The sequence below is a fragment of the Scyliorhinus torazame genome, chromosome 2 (genome assembly GCF_047496885.1).
Source record: "Scyliorhinus torazame isolate Kashiwa2021f chromosome 2, sScyTor2.1, whole genome shotgun sequence".
Classification (NCBI taxonomy): Eukaryota; Metazoa; Chordata; class Chondrichthyes; order Carcharhiniformes; family Scyliorhinidae; genus Scyliorhinus; species Scyliorhinus torazame.
This window is the reverse complement of record NC_092708.1, coordinates 19,601,395-19,623,719: the sequence shown is the minus strand read 5'-3', so window position 1 is coordinate 19,623,719 and position 22,325 is coordinate 19,601,395. Positions and strand designations below refer to the sequence as shown.

Below are 22,325 nucleotides of genomic sequence, written 5' to 3'. Positions count from 1 at the left end.
GAACAGGCGCCGGAATGTGGCGACTAGGGGCTTTTCACAGTAACTTCATTTGAAGCCTACTTGTGACAATAAGCGATTTTCATTTCATTTTCATTTTTTCACTTGCGCCCTGTACAATTGAAGCATAACCTCCCTACTTTTGCGTTCAATTCTCCTGGTAATTAAGGAAAGCATGCTATTCGAGTTCCTAGTTACTTGTTGCACCTGTATCCTAGCCTTTTGTGATTCAGGCCAGATCCCGCTTCATCTCAGAGCTCTGCAATCTTTCATCATTTAGATAATCTGCTTCTTTTTTAATCTTCCTGCCAAAATGGACAAAATGGGGATGGGGAAGGTGGGTGGGCGGTTATGAAGGGTGGGGGTGGGGGGGGGGGGGGGGTTAATGTTGTGTGAAGAGGCCTGATAAAAGTTGGGGGAGTGAAGGGTAGGCATCCTAAAAAGGGGGGGGGGGGCTAAACGGTGAGGTGGGGAGGCCTGAAAATGGGGGCCTTCAGCCACCCCATAGCGTGGTTTCCTCACTTGAAGTGGGGAAAGGGTGGAGGGGCGTAATGCCCATGTGCACGGGGGTAACGTTGCCCGTGGGTGGGTGGGTGACCCTCAAACTCACTTCGAGATCGGGGCACCCTTTCAAAATGGCGTTCTGATCTCGGAGGAGGCGGTCTCGCTGGCGGGTTCAGCTCCCCACTGCTGGAAAGTTTCTAAGTGTAATAATAATAATAATAATCGCTTATTGTCACAAGTCGGCTTCAATGAAGTTACTGTGAAAAGCCCCTGGTCGCCACATTCCGGCGCCTGTTCGGGGAGGCTGATACGGGGATTGAACCGTGCTGCTGGCCTTGTTCTGCATTACAAGCCAGCTGTTTAGCCCACTGTGCTAAACCAGCCCAAGTGTGGGCTGGACCGGGGAGGAACTCCCCAAGGCCCCAAAAAATGACTAAGTGTGGGTGAATCTAGGTCTGGATCTCACCCAAAAAGCCTACAGAAAACACCCCTCCAAAGCCACCCCAAAATGACACTTGGAAATGTTTTGGTTGAATTCCGCCCGTTCTCGCTGGACTGTTAATTCAGAATCCCTTACCATGTGACTCTATAGGCGGTGCTATTGCCAGTCCCATGTGAACCCTTGTTCTGCTGGGCATCTTTACATTACAATAGCATGCAGGTAATATCCCAACAGTTCGGATCCGGACTGCATTTGGCCCTGAGAGTGTGGTGGAAACAGGGTTAATCACAGCTTCCGAAAGGGAGTTTGATAATTATCTTAAAGAGAAACGATTTTCAGGGATCAGGTGGAAGGTGAGCGAGGCGGATTCGCTTAGTTACTCACACAGAGAACTGGCAAGGGCAAAATGGCCTCCTTCTGTGCTGTAACCATGCTGGAGGCTCCAGAACAATCCTGGAGGGTTGGGAACTCTTACATCCCCCTCACAATTCACGGAATTGTCCGCACTGTAGGTCAAAGTGTTAAGCCTCTGACCCTCCACCCAGGCTTCCCAAACATTTAAACAAGCATTGTACTGACTTACAATTGGACTGGCGTTGATGAAATCTGTCCTGGACGGGTTGACCTCTGCTTTTAGGATCATGCGGTTATGGTCATCTGGAGAACAAGAGACGAAAATTAGCACCAGCTTGTTTGGCGGCCATCTTGAAGCCCATTTTTTTCTCCTCCTCACACATCCCAAGATAGGGAGAATTATTGCTTTGCTTCCAATTTTGTCCTCGATCCCGGGTTGCTCATCGATGGATTTCGCTCGTGCCCTCCCCACGTTCCCAGCTGCAGGTTCATCAATAACTAACTCTTAGGGAGCAGGAGGAGGCCAATCAGCCCCTTGAGCCTGTCCCACAATTCAGTGAGGTGGTGGTTGAGTTGTATTCTATCTCCATCTCACCACCTTGGCTCCATATTTTCTTAGAAACACAACGATTCATTCAGCTAACATCTACTGCGTCTTTGCGGAAGAGAGTTCCACGTTTCTACCACTCTTTACACGAAGGGTCCGACATTTGTTTTAATGTTATGTGCCCTTGTACTATGCAGGCCGACCAGTTGAGGAAATGTTTGTCTATGGATTCTATCAATTCTTTTAAACACCCTCAATCAAATCCCTCCCATTGGATTCCGAATGAATATTGTTTCCCCAGCACAATGCGCCTGGATGAATGGTATCATTCATGACTCTGTGACTTTTCAAAGCATCGAACAGTCAACGCGTGCGTTAGAACTGTGGTCCCGGGGAAAGGAAATGCAACAGCAAATAACACGCCACAAAAAGCTGTGGATAGTGACCAGATAAACTGATTTGAGAAGTTGGTTAGGGGACCAATGCTGGCAAGAGCATGGGGGAGAATGCCCCAGTTACTTCTCAAAACAATGCCAAGAGATATTTTACACCCACGTGAGATGGTTGGTTGGGTCCCGATTTACCACCTCATCTGAACGATGGAACACCTGGCAATGCAGCACTCCCTCAAGACTGCGTTGGGAGTGTCAGCCTAGATCTTGGAGCGGAGTGGGTCTTGAATCTTTGACCGTGAACCTCAAGGGGCGAGAGCAGTACTCACTTGAGGCAAGAAAATAAATTGCAGCCAATCCCCCCACGAGGACGAATGGTCGATGATTCGATTGTCACAAAAGAGGAAATGTAAATCAGAAGCAAAACAGTGCTTCCTCGAAGCAGTGTGGTGGGCGCTGCACAATCCTGAGCATGATTGTTACGGGTTTAGGGCCTCATCTTAGATACTCTCTGGAGTACAGTCGCTCCAACAAGCAGCCTGAGAATCGTACATTTCAGACTGAACCTGCACGGCCATGAACACACCTCAATGACAACAAATTCTTAGGGTTAGACAATCCACATTCCTGTCCTTGGTGGTTCTTAATCTCTTTGAGATAGTCCAGCAAAGGCGAGGCCAGAAAGGAATCGATAAGCTGTGTATACAGAATATCTGTTGCCCTATTATGTATTTTCCTTTATTTCCTTTTCTTTTCATGGACTAAATGATCCGTTTGAACTGCTCGCAGAAAAACACTTTTCACTGTAGCTCGGTACACGTGACAATAAACAAAAATCCAAATCCAAATGTAAAAGATCAATTTTTGAGATCGCTACTTTTGGGCCAAGTTGCCTTTAACGTGGGTAATGATTTGGAGGGATTGGCATGCGCGCTTGATTTGTGCTCCAATGTGAGCATTGTTATGGGCCAGGGTTTAGAGAACCCCAAAGTGCATCATGGAGTTCACCTGACCCACAACTTTTACTAGATTGTGGTATGGGGAGCACACGGCCCACTCTACAGGTGTGGTACAGCAGGAATGGAAAAGTATTTTTTAAAAGCAAAACAATGTTTATTCTATAAACTCAAGTTAACCTTTTTAAAACATACAGTGAACATCTTAGCAACCATCAATTCAAATACAACCCCCAAAGACTACAACACTAAGTAAACCTTTAAGCTTTCCTTTTTAACATCCATACGACTTAAAAACAAAACCTTTATCAGAAGCACATCAGGTTAAAGTCACTACTGAAAACATTTATAATTCTGAATTCACCAAATGATCAAGAGATAGTCTTTTGATGGCAGAGAGATCAACAGTACACCTGCTCTGTCTGGCTTCAGCTCCAACACTGAAAACAAAACTAAAACACACCCTGCAGCAAACAGCCTAAAACGAAAGTAAAAAGCTGACAGGCAGCCCAGCTCCACCCACACTCTGACATCACTGCTCAACACCCATTTCTTAAAGGTACTCTCACATGACAGAATGGAATAAAGTGGAAACCAAGAACATTAAAGAATTCATATTAATTCTCTGATATTTATTTACTTTATAAAATCACAAACCTTTCACTCAACACGATATAAATATTCTTTATTCACTCACAGGATGTGGGCGTCGCTGGGCTGGGCCAACATTGATTGCCCATCCCTAATTGCCCTTGAACTGAGTAACTGGCTCGACCATTTCAGAAAAGTTAATCGTCAGCCACATTATATTTATCACAATGCAGTGACTACAATACTTCAGACTGAAATCCTCCAAAGTCACTCTTCAGCCCCCGCAAAGATCGACTCATTCTGGTCTTGGTGAGGTGCCCCCTGAACAGCGCCTTGAGCTGTATCGAGCTCAGCGTTGCACCGGATGACGTACCTGCGGAGGGACTCACTCCACACCTCCTCCTCCCAAAATCGGTCCCAACTCTTCCTCCTACCTGGCCTTTATCTCTTCCACCGAAACCTGCTGTTCCAAGATCTGTCCACATATCCCGGACGTGCTGCCCACTTCCGACCCGTGTGTTCTCCAATAACGTGGACGGCGGCGCTACCGGGAATGTCGGGAATATCCTCCGAACAAAGTCCCATCCCTGCCTGAACTTATTCCCCCCCCGCCCCCCCGCCCCCAAACCCTGCTTTCTTTAACTCCTCCAGGCTAGCAAGCCGCCCCAATCCCTCTCCAGCCCCTTATGTTTCCACCTCCCAAATGTGGCATCCCACCTTGACACCGCCCTCAACTTAAATGCTGACGCAGTTGCCGCCATCGTTTCAAAGTGGAGGCAACCACCGGGTTCGAAGAATATTTCACCGGATGAAACGGCAGAGGTGCCACCGCCAGCGCCTCCAAGCTGGACTCCGCTGAACAACAAACAAAGAACAAAGAAAAGTACAGCACAAGAACAGGCCCTTCGGCCCTCCAAGCCCGTGCTGACCATCTAAACTAAAATCTTCTGCACTTCCGGGGTCCGTATCCTTCTATTCCCATCCTATTCATGTATTTGTCAAGATGCCCCTTAAATGTCACTATCGTCCCTGCTTCCACCACCTCCTCCGGCAGCGAGTTCCAGGCACCCACTACCCTCTGTGTAAAAAACTTGCCTCGTACATCTCCTCTAAACCTTGCCCCTCGCACCTTAAACCTATGCCCCCTAGTAATTGAAGCTGCACAACTGGCAGCAGCTGTTAAAATGGGAAACAGGAAGGAGTGGGGGAAAGCTTCCTCCGATGTCAAGGTGGCCCCTATGAGTGTGAGGTGGGGCAGAAGGTGATGCTCTAGGTTTTCCTGCCCGGCACGTTCCTATCCCCCAGACTGGCGGGACCCTACTACGGTGGTTGACAAGGCGAGCCCATCCGTTTACCGGCTCGGTTGGATTCCGGGAAAGCCGGATGGCGTCATTTGAACCAAATGAAGGCATTTGGCTCCCAAAGCAACTGCCGCCAGTACCACATATCGCTGGAGGGTATTGAGTCAGCTGCCCCCGGCCCCTATCCCTGGGGTCCGAACCCTGATCTCTGCTGTGAGTTCCACCCCCGCAGATCCCAGGCACGAAACTCTAGCTAATGGCCTGAAGGAGGAAGAAACGAGTTGTGATGAAGCCACGTACTCTCAGGGGCATCTGGCACCACCCTCCCGGAAGAGCTTGGCACGGCACTTGGACAGGGAGGCGGTGGAAGAGCAGGTCCCGTATAACCGGAGCCCACCCACCCAAATAAATCACCTCCTCAGAAGGATTACAGGGGCCAGGATTCTCCGATCCTCTGCGCCGCCATCACGCTCGGCGTGGGAGCGGAGAATGGGCGCCAGCCCCGCGATCGGGACCTAAGCCACTCCCGCAATTCTCCGGGGGCCAGGTCGGGGGCCCTTTAAAGAGGCCCCGCGGCGATTCTCCGCCGACAACTGGCCGGGTTCACGCCGGCGTGGTTCGCTCATGGTTCCACACGGCGGGAGCTCGGTGTGGCGGCTGTGGACTCAGTCCGCGGCCGTCCTGGTGGGGGGGGGGGGGGCGGGGGGATCCACCACCGGGCGGGGGTGGCCTCCAGGACGGCCAGGCTCACGATCGGGGACCACCGATCGGCCGGCTTTAATTTCACTGAGGAAAATCTCCGTCAGGCGGCCACAGATATTGGTTCTACTATCAATGAATCTTCCATCGGGCACAGGCTTCCCTTGACCTTTATAGGAGCTCGTTTGCTATTCCTTTGGGAGGACCATGTCTAAACCTCCACGAGCTTCCACCTGCAGCGTTCAGGTTTCAATTCCCTCGTAACCCTTTGGTCGGAAACCTATCCTTATCTTCATCGTCTTGTCATCGCCTCAGGTCATTTCCTGTGTTTGGGTTTCGTTGAGACCTACTCGTCTCTTCTCGCCTACACCACTCCCGCTTGTGCGACTCTGCCTTGTGCAAAAGCCCCAACTCATCGTCCCAGGAGTGCAGGGGGCGGCACGGTGGCGCAGTGGGTCAGCACTGCGGCCTCGCGGCGCCGGGGTCCCAGGTTCGATCCCGGCTCTGGGTCACTGTCCGTGTGGAGTTTGCACATTCTCCCCCGTGTCTGCGTGGGTCTCACCCCCACAACCCAAAAGATGCGCAAGCTAGGTGGATTGGCCATGCTAAGTTGCCCCTTAATTGGAAAAAAATGAATTGGGTACTCTAAAAAAATTTTTTTTTTTTTTAAAGTGCAGCCAAATTAAACCTTGGTGCCAGATTCTGGGATCAAATAACAAAAATCCACGGCATAACCTAAAATGGAAATCAATTGACATTTCGAAGGGAATTAGTAAAGAAAAAAGAGTGTGCCAGTTTCTGTGGGAGGCATAATGGGGAGAACAATCAGATTGTAAGGGATAATAACAGATCCTTCCCTGACCTCTCTCTGCAGAATGGGATTGCACGCTTGAAATGAAATGAAATGAAAAATGAAATGAAAATCGCTTATTGTCACAAGTAGGCTTCAAATGAAGTTACTGTGAAAAGCCCCTAGTCGCCACATTCCGGCGCCTGCTCGGGGAGGCTGGTACGGGGATTGAACCGTGCTGCTGGCCTGCCTTAAAAGGCAGCGATTTAGCCCAGTGTGCTAAACCGACTTGTGGTACGGTTCCTGGGATTTTTCACCTCCGACTGGACACAGGGACACAGACCCAGAGAATAAAGAACCGGCACCAGGAAGGCTGAATTAACCAACCCTGGGTCCACGTGGTTCACCCCGCCCACAGGACAGGGGCAAATGTGAGGATGGTATTGCCTATTTCACCATCCTCACAATGAAGGTACTCCACTGGACGAAGGAACTAATGCGACACCCGGATGTAGAACCCGTGATCTGTGATCTGGAGCCGCAACCAAGGGATATATTAAGGATCTAAAAATTTGAAAAAATATTTATCTGTGGTTTTTTTGTCTTTAACTGTATTTCCTACAGTTTATTTTGTACATATGAGCAGTCTAATTTTGTATTTATGATGTGTACAGAGTGTATATATGTTGGGTTGGGATTAGGATTGTTTGCCGGAGATTCTGCTACTTGCCCATTCGGGAACTTGATTAGAGTTGTGCGATCTGGTTCATTGACGGGATCAAGAGGAGAATCTGGGGTAAAATGGCCAACAGCCTGAATCTTAGGCCCGACACAGAATTGGACACTTTAAATTAAACCGCAGTCAGAACTACAGACAGTCCTGATGAGGATTCAAACAGCCAAGTTCGAATACACTGGTCCGAGACAGACAAGTCTGGACCAGTCCTGTGAACAGGAGATTGGAGATAATCGGCCCTATTCAGATAGATCGATTGTTGTGTAGTGCCCAGATGCAGCCAGACTTTCTGGCACCTTGATTTCCTGCCTTTACCTGTGGAAAATGCACCTGAGGATGGACCCCAGGGCTGAAGGGAGGAGTTCTTGGTGTCCTGCAGAGTTGGAATCGGCAACTCCATTGGGTGTTGTGGCCCCAGCCCTCTGACCTCATTGGCTGAGGGCCAGAGAAACCTCTGGAAGGGGGCGAAGAGGGGAATCAGAAGGGACACCAAGAGACCTTCCCCCGCGGAGACTCGACGCGGAGACTGCGGACTAGACCCGGTGGCGAACCAGAGAAGAGGCGTGGGAGAACCACTTTGCAGACGATGGGCCTGAGACGACGGTGACTCAGGGGATTGGACCCGCAGCTCAGTCACGTTCATCGGGCCCAAGTAGAATTAGAATCCTGGGCAGATAATATCGGGGATAATTAGGGAGGGTAACTGTTTTATTGTGTTTGTGAATAAACTTGGGTTGAATCGTGAACCTGTGTTGTTCCTTTGTTCATCTCGTAAATAAGGGTAGCTGGGTAAAACATTTAAATTTACAGACGAGACTCCAGGTAATGGAGGTGCATCTTTCCCTGATACCTCTCCAGCTCATCTCCTCTACACCCTCCCTAAGACCTTGGTGTTCTTCCTAAACTGTGGTGCCCATAGCCTGCCCCGCTCTTCAATACGTTCATGGCTGACTCGGTGGTGCTCTCAACTCCACTCTCCTGTTTGCCCCCCCCCCATAACTCTTGACTCGCTTGTCTGCCAAGACTCAGTGTGATTCAGCCTCAAATCAATTCGACGCCTGGCCTCCCAAAAAGCACTTTTTTTTTTGGAGTCAATATGGATCATTAAATAAAAGATCTGCCACGGGGGTTTTATGATTGGAACTCCGACCCAGAACAGGAGCTGGATGGGAACAGGATTACGCATAAACCTCGCCCTGTCGCCACGCCAACGATAGCTATGTTACCAAATGTCCCTGTGATTTGCTTTCAGGTGCTATAATTAACAATGCGGAGTGGCAAAAGATCTAAACTAGTGCATCAGGGACTGCAGAGTCGGGGGTGAGCTGATTTAACCTCCGTCAATTTAGCTAAGTGGTACAAATTCAAGGAGAGGCAGGAACAGACGCCAATCTGTGATGGTGCCAGGACATGGTGATCATGCTGCTGGAAAGCACACGGGGTCCTCAGCTTTATAAACAGAGTTACATAATCAAAGAAGGTATGTTAAATCCATAAACATTGCAGCTTAGGCCCCTGCTCGTATTGTTTTCCGTTCTGGCTCTCGCACTTTGGGAAGGGCTCGAGGGCCTTGGAGAGAGTGTGTGGAGGAGATTTGCTATAATAATCGCGGGGTGAAGGTCTTCAGTTAATGTGGACAGACTGGAGACGCAGGGATTGTTCTAGATCAGAGAAGGTGAAAGGGGTGATTTGATATTGGAAATGATGAAGGGCTTTGATAGAGTAAATAGACAATAGCCAAAGAACATTACAGCAGCGCAGTACAGGCCCTTCACAAAACCGTGTTGACTATTCCTAATCAAATTATTCCTTTCCAGATGATTATACATCCTATCTCTTATAATCCTTTCCAAGACTTTGCCCACAACTGAAGTAAGGCTCACTGGTCTATAGTTACCGGGGTTGTCTCTACTCCCCTTGTTGAACAAGGGGACCACATTTGCTATCCTCCAGTCTTCTGGCACTGTTCCTGTAGACAATGATGACATAAAGATCAAAGCCAAAAGCTCTGCAATCTCCTCCCTAGCTTCCCAGAGAATCCTAGGATAAATCCCATCCGGCCCAGGGGACTTATCTATTTTCACACTTTCCAGAATTGCTAACATCTCCTCCTTATGAACCTCAATCCCGTCTAGTCTAGTAGCCTGTATCTCAGTATTCTCCTCAACAACATTGTCTTTTTCCTGTGTGAATACTGACGAAAAATATTCATTTAGCGCCTCTCCTATCTCCTCGGACTCACGCACAACTTCCCACTACTGTCCTTGACTGGCCCTACTCTTACCCTAGTCATTCTTTTATTCCTGACATACCTATAGAAAGCTTCAGGGTTTTCCTTGATCCTACCTGCCAAGGACTTCTCATGCCCCCTCCTGGCTCTTCTTAGCTCTCTCTTTAGGTCCTTCCTGGCTAACTTGTAACTCTCGAGTGCCCTAACTGAACCTTCACGTCTCATCTTTACATCAGTCTCCTTCTTCCGCTTGACAAGTGATTCAACTACTTTAGTAAACCACGGTTCCCTCGCTCGAGAACTTCCTCCCTGCCTGGCAGGTACATACTTATCAATAGACACGCAGTAGCTGTTCCTTGAGCAAGCTCCACATTTCAATTGTGCCCATCCCCTGCAGTTTCCTTCCCCATCCTATGCATCCTAAGTCTTGCCTCATCGCATCATAATTGCATTTCCCCCAGCTATAACTCTTGCCCTGCAGTATCTACCTATCCCTTTCCATCGCTAAAGTAAACGTAACTGAATTGTGGTCACTATCACCAAAGTACTCACCTACCTCCAAATCTAACACCTGGCCTGGTTCATTACCCAGTACCAAATCCAATGTGGCCTTGCCTCTTGTTGGCCTATCTACATACTGTGTTAGGAAACCCTCCAGCACACATTGGACAAAAATTGACCCATCTAAAGTACTCGAACTATCGTGTTTCCAGTCAATATTTGGAAAGTTAAAGTCCCCATAACAACTACCCTGTTACTTTCGCTCCTATCCAGAATCATCTTTGCAATCCTTTCCTCTACATCTCTGGAACTTTTCGGAGGTCTATAGAAATCTCCCAACAGGGTGACCGCTCCTTTCCTGTTTCTAACCTTAGCCCATATTACCTCAGTAGACGAGTCCTCATCAAACGTCCTTTCTGCCACCGTAATACTGTCCTTGATTAACAATGCCACACCTCTCCATTTTTTACCACCTTCCCTGAGCTTACTGAAACATCTAAACCCCGGAACCTGCAACAACCATTCCTGTCCCTGCTCTATCCATGTCTCCGAAATGGCCACAACATCGAAGTCCCAGGTACCAACCCATGCTGCAAGTTCACCCACCTTATTCCGGATGCTCCTAGCGTTGAAGTAGACACACTTCAAACCGCCTTCCTGTCTGCCGGTACACTCCTGCGACCTTGAAATCTTACTCATGGCCTCACTACTATCAACCTCCTGTACACTGGAGCTACAATTCAGGTTCCCAACCCCCTGCTGAATTAGTTTCGACCCTCCCGAAGAGCATTAGCTAATTTCCCCCCCAGGATATTGGTATCCCTCTGGTTCAGGTGTAGACCATCCCGTTTGTAGAGGTCCCACCTACCCCAGAATGAGCCCCAATTATCCAGGATTCTGAAACCCTCCCTCCCGCACCAACCCTGTAGCCACATAGGGAGAAACTGTTTCCACTTGCAGGAGTGTCGGTGACCAGGGAAGGATATTTTCAGGAATTGGCACAAGGACCATGTAACCCCACTATCAAAAAATGGAGGTAGAGAGAAAACAGGGATCTATAGACCAGTGAGCATAACGCCGGTAGTAGGGAAGTTGCTGGAGATCATTATCAAGGATTTCACAGCACAGCATTTGGAAAGCAGTGGTGTAATCAGACAAAGTCAGCATAAATTTACAAAAGGAAAATCATGCTTGACAAATCTATTAGAATTCTTTGAAGATATAACTAGTAGAGTTGACCAGGGAGAACCGGTGGATGTGGTTTATTTAGACTTTCAGAAGGCTTTCAACAAGGTTTCACATCGTAGATTTCTATGTAAAGTTAAAGCGCATGGGATTACGATTGTGTCTTGAGATGGATAGAAAACTGGGGTTAGCAAACAAGAAGCAAAAAGTTAGAATAAATAGGTATTTTTCTGATTGGCAGGCAGTGACGAGTGGGGTACCACAGGGGTCTGTGCTAGGACCCCAACTGTACACATTATATATTAATGCTTTGGAAGCGGTAACTAAATGTAGTATTTCCAAATTTGCAGATGATACAAAGTTGGGTGAGAGGGTGAGCTGTGAGGAGGATGTAGAGATGCTTGAGCGGGATTTCGACAGGCTGAGTGAGTGATAATGGCAGATGCAGTATAATGTGGATAAATGTGAGGTTATCTGCTTCAGTAGCAAAAATAGGAAGGCGGATTATTATAACAGCTGGCTTGTAATGCAGAACAAGGCCAGCAACGCGGGTTCAATTCCCGTACCGGCCTCCCCGAACAGGCGCCGGAATGTGGCGACGAGGGGCTTTTCACAGTAACTTCATTGAAGCCTACTTGTGACAACAAGCGATTATTATTATTATTTGAATGGGTGTAAATTGAGAGAGGTGGATACTCAGTGAGATCTTGGTGTCCTCGTGCATCAGTCGCTGAAAGTAAGCGCGCAGGTACAGCAGGCAGTAAAGAAGGCAAATGGTATGTGGGCCTTCAGAACGAGAGGATTTGATTACAGGAATAGGGATGATTTACTGCAATTGTATAGGGCATTGGTGAGGCCACACCTGGAGTATTGTGAGCAGTTTTGGTGTCCTTACCTGAGGAAGGATGTTCTTGCTATGGAGGGAGTGCAGCGAAGGTTTACCAGGCTGATTCCTGGGGTGGCGGGACTGTCATATGAGGAGAGACTAAATCGGTTAGGATTATATTCATTGGAGTTAAGAAGATGAGAGGGGATCACATAGAAACTTACACAATTCTAACATAATTAGACAGGGTAGATTCAGAAAGAATGTTCCTGATGGTGGGGGAGTCCAGAACTAGGGGTCATAGTTTGAGGATAAGGGGTAAACCCTTTAGGACTGAGGTGAGGATTAATTTCTTCACCCAGAGAGCGGTGAATCTGTGGAATTCGCTACCGCAGAAAGTAGTTGAGGCCAAAATGTTGTGTAATTTCAAGAAGGGTTTAGATATAGCTCTTGGGGCTAAAGGGATCGAGGGCTATGGGGGGAAGGCGGGTTCAGGACATTGAACTTGATGATCAGCCATGATTATAATGAATGGCGGAGCAGGCTCGAAGGGCCGAATGGCCTCCTCCTGCTCTATTTCCTATGTTTCCATAATCAGAAGAGCGACGGAGGAGAAATCCTGTAAACCGGATGCCCCGTTTGGATGAAACATTACACCGAGGTCCCATCCCCCCTCTCAAGCAAACGTAAAAGACGTAGCACTGTTTGAGAGATGAGCAGGGAGTTCTGCCCAGTGTTCTGGTCGATATTATTCCCTCAACATTGCTTAAACGGATCTTATGGTCATTACAACACTGATGTGTGTGGGATCTTGCTGTGTGCAAATTGGCTGCAGTGTTTCCTGCCCCACACCAGTGACCACACGTCCAATATATTTAAATAGCTGTCAAGTGCTTCGGGAATGACTTGAGTTCATGAAAGGTGCTACGTAAATGCAAGTCTTTCTTTTTTAGTTCCAAAATAATGATAATGTCCCACTTCCCCAAATCAGCGGGCCGTTTTCCCTTGGCTTAAATGAAATAACTCTTGTTATTGATACATATAAGGGGACTCGACTGGGGAAAAAGTGGGATTCGCTCGTTCAAAGAGCCAGCACGGGTTCGAGGAGTTGAATGGCCTTCTCTTGGGTGGATTATTCCAAACTCTTCCCTCTCCCGACCGACTGCGCCTGCAAGAACGTTGGGAATGTATTTCAAATGTTCCAGATAGTAGAGATAGTAATTCAGTTCACTCATTACAACAGACTGGAGGCTCTAATGATTTTCGGTGTAATGATGGCATTGTGGTGATCGGCCGGTGTTTGTACTGAGAGTTCCTTCGAACCTGGACCAAAATGATGCCTCTGAATTATTCCATCGTCCCAGGCCAGATGCATTTCCCCAACAGTTTGGACAGCATCGAGCTTTTGGAACAGTTCCTGGTCACGTCGTCACTTCCGGGTCAGTTGAAGGTTACAGGTTGAAACCCCAGTCCAGGGGCATCAGCACAAAATCCAGACTGAAACGCCCCATGCCAGTACTGAAGGAGTGCCCCAGTGGCCAGAGGAGAAAGGAGCATTGAACTGAGGTCTTGCCTGACCCCTTAGGTGCGAGTGAAAGCAATGCTTGCACAGGAATCCTGGGCGAATATCTCTCTCTCTGACAATCAGATTACCATCTGGCTGTTACCACATTGCTGTTTGAACCAAGAACAAAGAACAGTACAGCACAGGAGCAGGCCTTTCGGCCCTCACTGTGTCCTATCTGACCAACCGTCTGTATCCTTCTGTACACCGTCTGTTCATGTGTCTATCCAGATAAGTCTTAAAGGTCGCTAACGCACCTGCCTCAACCACCTCACTGGGCTGTGCATTCCAGGCCACCGCCACCCTCTGTAAAAAACTTCCCCCGCACATCTCCACTGAACCTTTCCCCCCCCTCACCTTGAACATGTGCCCACTTGTAATTTTCAATTACGCCCTGGGAAACGGCCTCCAACTGTTCACCCCTATTTATACCTCTCATAATTTTATAAACTTCAATCAGGTCACCCCTCAGCCTCCGTCTATCTAGGGAGAACAATCCCAGTTTATTCAATCTCTCCTCATAGCTACTACCCTCCATACCAGGCAACATCCAGGTAAACCTTTTCTGTCCTTTCTCCAAAGCCTCCACGTCCTCCTGGTAATGCGGTGACCAGAATTGGACACAGTATTCCAAATATGGCCTAACCAACATTCTATATAACATAGAACATAGAACAGTACAGCACAGAACAGGCCCTTCGGCCCTCGATGTTGTGCCGAGTCTTGTCCGAAACCAAGATCAAGCTACCCCACTCCCTGTCATTCTGGTGTGCTCCATGTGCCTATCTAATAACCGCTTGAAAGTTCCTAAAGTGTCCGACTCCACTATCACAGCAGGCAGTCCATTCCACACCCTAACCACTCTCGGAGTAAAGAACCTACCTTGGACATCCCTCCTATATCGCCAACCCTGGACCTTATAGTTATGCCCCCTTGTAACAGCTACATCCACCCGAGGAAATATGAAATGAAATGAAAATCGCTTATTGTCACAAGTAGGCTTCAAACGAAGTTACTGTGAAAAGCCCTAGTCGCCACATTCCAGCGCCTGTTCGGGGAGCCTGGTACGGGAATTGAACCATGCTGCTGGCCTGCCTTGGTCTGCTTTCAAAGCCAGCGATTTAGCCCAGTGTGCTAAACCAGTCTCTGAACGTCCACTCTATCTATCCCGCTCATCATCTTATAAACCTCTATTAAATCGCCTTTCATCCTCCGCTCCAAAGAGAAAAGCCCTAGCTCCCTCAACCTTTCCTCATAAGACCTGTCCTGCAAACCAGGCAGCATCCTGGTAAATCTCCTTTGCACCCTTTCCAATGCTTCCACATCCTTCCTATAGTGAGGTGACAGAACTGCACACAATACTCCAAATGTGGTCTCACCAGGGTCATGTACAGTTGCAGCATAACCCTGCAGCTCTTAAACTCAAGCCCCCTGTTAATAAACGCTAACACATTATAGGCCTTCTTCACGGCTCTGTCCACTTGAGTGGCAACCTTCAGAGATCTGTGGACATGAACCCCAAGATCACTCTGTTCCTCCACATTCCTCAGAATCCTGCCGTTGACCCTGTAATCCGCATTCAAATTTTTCCTACCAAAATGAATCACCTCGCACTTATAAAATGTCTCACCCGGAGGTCAGGGGAGGGCTGTGAAACACAGCTTCGGAAAGCAGAAGCACAAAGGGACTTGGGAATCCTTGTTCACGATTCGCTTAAGGTTAATGTGCAGGTTCAGTCGGCAGTTAAGAATGCAATGTTCGCATTCATGTCAAGAGGGCTAGAATACAAGACCAGGGATGTACTTCTGAGGCTGTGTAAGGCTCGGGTCAAACCCCATTTGGAGTATTGTGAGCAGTTTTGGGTCCCGTATCTAAGGAAGGATGTGCTGGCCTTGGAAAGGGTCCAGAGGAGGTTCACAAGAATGATCCCTGGAATTAAGAACTTGTCGTATGAGGAACGGTTGAGGACTCTGGGTCTGTACTCGTTGGAGTTTAGAAGGATGAGAGGGGATCTTATTGAAACGTACAAGATACTGCGAGGTCTGGATAGAGTGGACTTGGAGAGTATGTTTCCACTTGTAGGAAAAACTAGAAGCAGAGGACATCTCAGATTAAAATCCTTTAAAACAGAGATGAGGAGGAATTTCTTCAGCCGGCAGGTGGTGAATCTGTGGAACTCTTTGCCGCAGAAGGCTGTGGAGGCCAAATCACTGAGTGTCTTTAAGACAGAGATAGATAGATTCTTGATTAATAAGGGGATCAGGGGTTATGGGGAGAAGGCAGGAGAATGGGGATGAGAAAATATCAGCCATGATTGAATGGCGGAGCAGACTCGATGGGCCGAGTGGCCTAATTCTGCTCCTGTGTCTTATGGTCTGATGGTCTTATCTCTCTGTGTGTCTATGTTCTTGATGGTTCTGCCATTTATTTTATAGCTCCCACCTGAATTGGATCTACCAAAATGCATTACCTCGCATTTGTCCGGGTTAAATTCCATCTGCCATTTCTCTGCCCAATTTTGCAGCCTGTCTATATCCTGTTGTATTCTCGGACAATCTTCATCACTATCCGCAACTCCTGCAATCTTAGTATCATCCACAAACTTACTCGTTAGACCAGCTATGTTTTCTTCCAAGTTATTTATGTATATTACAAACAGCAGAGGTCCCAGTACCGATCCCTGCGGAACACCATTGGTTACAGACCTCCATTCGGAAAAACACCCTTCCTCTGCTACCCTCCGTCTTCTATGGCCAAGCCAGTTCTGGACCCATCCAGCTCATTCACCCCTGACCCCATGTGATCTAATCTTTTGCACCAGCCTGCCATGAGGGACCTTATCAAATGCTTTACTAAAGTCCATATAGACAACATCCACAGCCCTCCCCTCGTCAATCATTTTTGTCACCTCCTCAAAAAAAACAATTACGTTAATGAGAAATGACCTCCCTTGTACAAAACTTGTGGTTTTGTACAAGGGAGGTCATTTCTCACTAACGTAATTGTTTTTTTTGAGGAGGTGACAAAAATGATTGACGAGGGGAGGGCTGTGGATGTTGTCTGTGTTTGTGAACAGGATTGGTTCGGACAATAGACACAACTCACTCACTCTTCTCAAAGAACTATGAAGACAGGGGTTGGGTGGGTAACATTATTTCAGTTTAAGAAGGAAAGCTACCACTAACCAAACTCAGCCATTATTGTCTTTCTCACTCCATTGATATACAGATGGTAGGCTCCAGTGACCAGGTTACTATATGGAATCACGGAAGTACTTAGCACAGGACACGCTGGCCATTTTTTTTCCTTTCAAGTACTGGCACAGCATTTTCTGCCCATCCCTAATTGCCCTTGAACTGAGTGTCTCGCCCGGCCATTTCAGGTAAGAGCCAACCACATTGCTGTGGGTCTGGAGTCACATGTAGGCCAGACCGGGTGAGGGCGGCAGATTTCCTTCCCGAGAGGACATTAGTGAACCAGGCGGGTTTTTACGACAATCGCTGATAATTTCATGGTCGCCGTTACTGAGACCAGTTTTCAATTCCAGATTTGTTAATTGAATTTAAATTCCACCAGCTGCCGAGGCGGGATTTGAACCCACGTCCACAGATCAAACGCTGGGTCTCTGGAATACTGGCTCCGTGACATAACCACGAGGCCACCCTTCCTCCCAATGTGCCTGACAAGAAAGACTCTCCCACTCGCCCCCCCCTCCCTCGGTTCTTTCCCGGTATATATATATAAAAAGCACAGGCAAAGCTCTCACACATACAAGGAACAAAGTCGGGATTTCGGCTCTTTTTGATGTTAACCTCACTCTGTCCAACACCGCAGGAGTTAGGTTCGGCCTGGTAGGCGCACAAAGCCTCCCACTCTTTGTGCAAACGGTCCTTGATCTTCAGGTGGTCTTCCATGTACGCCTGCAAAAGAAGCGAAAGATGTCGAAAGTTCCACTGTCACAAAGGCGGATGAGGGGCGAGTCACAGCTGGACGTCCCTCAAAGACGTGAAGGAAAAGTGAGGAGAGGCAGAGTGAACTAAACAGTACAATTGTGAAGTAGGTACAGCAACAGGGAGAGTCGATGACGCAAGGACCCGGGGGAGTCAGATTTAAGGTTTTTGGGCAAACATATGCAGGGGGGGGGGGGGGGGGGTTGTGAAGAAAAACAATTTTTGCACCGTGAGTGGTCATGGCCTGGAACAGGCTGCCTGTGAGGGGGGGGGGGTGAAAGTGGAGACCATCAACGATTTCAGAAGGAAATTGGACAAGCATCTGAGGGAAATAAACTGGCAGGACTATGGGGGTAGAACAGGAGGGAGCTGGCATGGAGTTGATGGGATGAAAGGTCTCCAGCTGTGCTGCAATGACTCGATCAGACCTGGGGGTACAGGCGCATAAATATTTAAAGCTGGTGGGTCAAGTTGAAGAGGCCATTAAAACTAATTACAGGATATCTTGGCTTTATTATAGGAAGGATGTGGATGCTTTGGAGAGGGTGCAGAGGAGATTTACCAGGATGCTGCCTGGACTGGAGGGCATGTCTTATGAAGAATGGTTGAGGGAGCTAGGGCTTTTCTCACTGGAGCGAAGAAGGCAGAGAGGTGACTTGATAGAGGTGTACAAGGTGATGAGAGGCATGGATAGAGTGGATAGCCAGAGACTTTCCCCCAGGGTGGAAATGGCTATCACGAGGGGACATAATTTTAAGGTGATTGGAGGAAGGTATCGGGGAGATGTCAGGGGTAGGTTCTTTACACAGAGAGTGGTGGGTGTGTGGAATGCACTGCCAGCAGAGGTGGTGGAGTCAGAGTCATTAGGGACATTTAAGTGACTCTTATACAGGCACATGGACAGCAGTAAATTGAAGGGCTGTAGGTTAGGCTGATCTTAGAATAGGACGTGGGCAGCACGGTAGCACAGTGGTTAGCACAGTTGCTTCACAGCTCCAGGGTCCCGGGTTCGATTCCCGGCTTGGGTCACTGTCTGTGCGGAGTCTGCACGTTCTCCCCGTGTGTGCGTGGGTTTCCTCCGGGTGCTCCGGTTTCCTCCCACAGTCCAAAGGTGTGCAGGTTAGGTGGATTGACCGTGCTAAATTGCCTTTAGTGACCAAAAAGGTGGGGTAGGGTTACTGGGTTACGGGGATAGGGTGGAGGTGTGGGCTTGGGTAGGGTGCTCTTTCCAAGAGCCGGTGCAGACTCGATGGGCCGAATAGCCTCCTTCTGCACTGTAGATTCTATGATAAGTGGGCTGCACAACATTGTGGGCCGAAGGGCCTGTACTGTTCTATCTTCTATATTAACCTTGTAGGTAGCAGGGGCAACATGTGGTGCAGTGGTTAGCACTGGGACTGCGGCTGAGGACCTGGGTTTGAATCCCGGCCCTGGGTCACTGTCCGTGTGGAGTTTGCACAGTCTCCCCATGTCTGCATGTGTTTCACCCCCACAACCCAAAGATGTGCTGGTTAGGTGGATTGGCCACGCTAAATTGCCCCTTAATTGGAAAAGAAATATAATTAGCTACTCTAAATTTTTTTTAAAACATTGTAGGTGAGGAACATTTCAGCCACGATAGAATGGCGGAGCAGATTCGATGGGCCGAATGGCCCAATTCTGCTCCCATATCTGATTAATGGAGGAATAGAAGTTACGCTAAATCTTGGGGTGTCCTCCTCTGCTCCCCTTCCCTCATTCCCAACCCTTATTTCTCCCAACCTCCCATCCTTCCCTCTCTCCCTCCAACCCTCTCGTCTCCTATTCTTCCTCCCCGCTCACACAAAACCCCACCCTCACTTTTGTCATCTCGCCCGTCCTCCCATCATCACCCTCACCACCCCCCCCCCCCCCACTCCCACCCACCCCACTCCCGCTCTACTCTGCCTCGACCAAACCCCAACGTTCTTCCCTCCCTCCAATTCCATGCAAGTCACTTACCAGGATCATGTGACCGGTGGAGATGTCCATGTTGGATTGGACGGGCTCCTCACACCAGGAGGGGGTGCTGTTGTGGGAGCTGGGACTCGCCTGTGGAGCGTCACTGAACTGAGAGGATACGCTACTGACCCGAGATGTGTCCACCGTCTCTGTGCGGGCGTAGGACGACTTAGCCGCCATGTGTTGTCGGCACAGTTCCTGTCGAGAGGAACAAGAACAAGTTGTTTCCTTTTGTTTTGCTAGTCTAGACCTCGCATTACGGAATGAAAAAGGGCTAATCAATAATCTTGTTGGGAAAGAAGTTTTCGGGATGATTGACCACAATATGATAGAATTTTACATTATGTTTGAAGAAGTTCAAACTGAAGACAGGGTATTAGATTCGAACAAAGGAAACGATGAAGAAACGAGGGACAAACCGACGGAGGTGGAAACCCCAAAACGCCAGTCGACCGTGGCTGGAAAGGAAGTTCAGGGAAAAGGCTTCTGGAGTTGCCAGAAACAGCAGTAAACCTGAGGATTGAGAGGTTTTTAGAACACAGCAAAGGCCAAGAAACTGATAATGAAAGAGTGAGAACAGGATATGAATGGAATTGTGCAAAAAACATGAAAGCGGACAGTAAAAGCGTCTGTAGGTGAGTAAAAAGGGTGCGTTTGACAAAGGCAAATGTGGATCTGTTACGGGCAAAGAATTCATAATGGGGAATCGAGGAACGGCAGAACGGCCAAATAATTGTGTTGTGTCTGTTTTCACTATTCAGGAAATCTCCCAGATGTAGAGATCCATGGGACTAGGGGGGCAGGATTCTCCAATCCCGCTGCAGAGTGTCCACGCCGTTGTAAACACTGTCGCGTTTTACGACAGTGTGAACAGGCCGCTCCCACATCTAATTCTGGCCCCTACAGGGGGCCAGCACGGCGCTGGAGCGGTTTGCGCCGCTCCAGCTGCAGATCCCGGCGCGAACTGGGCGCCGCGGGATCCGCGCATGCGCAGTTGCGCCGGCACCAACGAGGACATGCACAGTGGCTCTGGCGCCAACACGCGCATGCGCAGTGGCCTCCATCAACGCGCCGGCCCCGACGCAACATGGCGCAGGGCTACAGGGGCTGGCGCGTAGGAAAGGAGGCCCCCAGGCCACATTGGAGGCCCCCCACCCCCGGGGTCGGACCCCCCCTCCTTCCCCCACAGGCCGCCACCTGACCCTTACACGCCGCGGTCCCGCCGGCCCAGAGCAGGTTAGAACGGCGCCGGCGGGACTCGGCTCTTTACCTACGGCCGCTCGGCCCACCCGGGCCGGAGAAGCGGCGGGCCGCCCGCGCAGAGCGGCCCGCGACCGGCGGCGCGCCAACCACGCTGACGCTGATGCCGCCGATTCTCCGCACTGCGGAGAATCGCGTGCCGGCGTCGGGGCGGCGTGGCCCGTTCCCGGGGATTCTCCGGCCCGGCGTGGGGCTGGGAGAATCCTGCCCAGGGAGTGTAGTGATCTGCATATCTGAGTGTATGTAAAGGGTTAACATAAATAAGCAACAGCTAGCTAACCACTAGATGGCAGCACCAGATATGGGTATAAAAGATAAATTCAGAGAGGGTTCCCGCCTCTTCGCGTTAGGAGTGACTAGTGAACAGAGTTAGGGAGACATAGCTTAGTGTGCAGGTGCAGTTAATCATCATTATGTATATTTAATCTTGTTTAAACAGTATTTGCTTTATTTGAAGACTTTGAGTGTTACTGAACAACAAGCATATGACCATTCTGGCAGAAAGCAAATGAGCAACAAGATATTGCACAATGTAATATAACATGGTACCAGGGATTGACTTCAAAAAAACCAACTAGTTAGATTAGAAAAAGCAAGAAAAAGAACAAATTTGTACCGACTATTCAACTGGGGAAGCTGCGCAGCGTTCGGATCCATCACAGAAAAATCACCTCGATGGACCATGCACAAGCCCCACGTCAACTCAAGACAACCGGTAATCTTAATTCCAATTGGAAATTGTTCAAGCAACAGTTTCAGATTTATTTAGAGGCTCATGATTTAACCACTGCTACTGATGCGAGGAAGATTGCATTGCTTTTATCAATGGCAGGACAGCATGCAATAGAAATTTATAATTCTTTTATCTACTCTGAAGGGGAGGACAAAAGCAAATTCGGTATAATAGTTAACAAATTTGATGACCATCGCAATAGTCAGATGAATGAAATTTTTGAAAGATTCAGATTCAACAAACGTTTGCGAAAAAATGGGGAACCATTTGCCAGCTTTGTTGCCGATTTAAAATTACTGGCACAAACTTGTAACGATGCAGCATTGCATGATTCGCTGATCCGTGATCAAATTGTGTATGGCATAAGTAATGAGAGTCTAAGAGAGGTATTGTTAGTACAGCAAGATCTAACGCTGAAAATTGCTACAGAAAAATGTTTTAACTCATGAAGAAAGTAAAAACCAGTCCATCGCATTTTATCTCCGTGAAAAAGGCGTGAAAGTCCACCACGAGGTCGGGAGTTTTAAAATGGTGTCGCAGGCAGTAAAGAAGCACGCTTTGGATGGGCAACCACCTTACGCGCGCACACTCCAATCCAGCACCTGCGCACTTCGCCAGAAAATGTGAGAGGGAAGAGAAAAGATCTGCGCGTGCGCGCACGTATCTCATGCGTCAGAGAGACGACGTCATGCCGTGTTACCGGCTCAAAGCAATGTCCGGCTCAAGGCGAACACTGTTTAAAGTGTGGGGGAACTCAATCACTATGCGGCACATTGCAGATCTTCAG

At 48.6% G+C, this 22,325-nt stretch overlaps 2 protein-coding genes across 2 annotated transcripts in view; one reads left to right on the top strand and one right to left on the bottom strand.

Moving 5' to 3' along the window:
* Positions 1–22,325, bottom strand: part of LOC140386639 (receptor-type tyrosine-protein phosphatase-like N) — a 358,411-nt gene that overhangs the window by 39,855 nt on the left and 296,231 nt on the right. Inside the window, exons 6-8 of the mRNA XM_072469145.1 lie at positions 19,546–19,743; positions 17,388–17,535; positions 1,527–1,600 (exon numbers count right to left, since the gene is read on the bottom strand). Coding sequence (XP_072325246.1) covers positions 1,527–1,600; positions 17,388–17,535; positions 19,546–19,743 — 420 coding nt within the window. The remainder of the gene's footprint in view (positions 1–1,526; positions 1,601–17,387; positions 17,536–19,545; positions 19,744–22,325) is intronic.
* dnajb2 (DnaJ heat shock protein family (Hsp40) member B2) overlaps positions 1–22,325 on the top strand; it is a 186,327-nt gene that overhangs the window by 119,144 nt on the left and 44,858 nt on the right. The gene's annotated exons all lie outside the window — the stretch shown is intronic.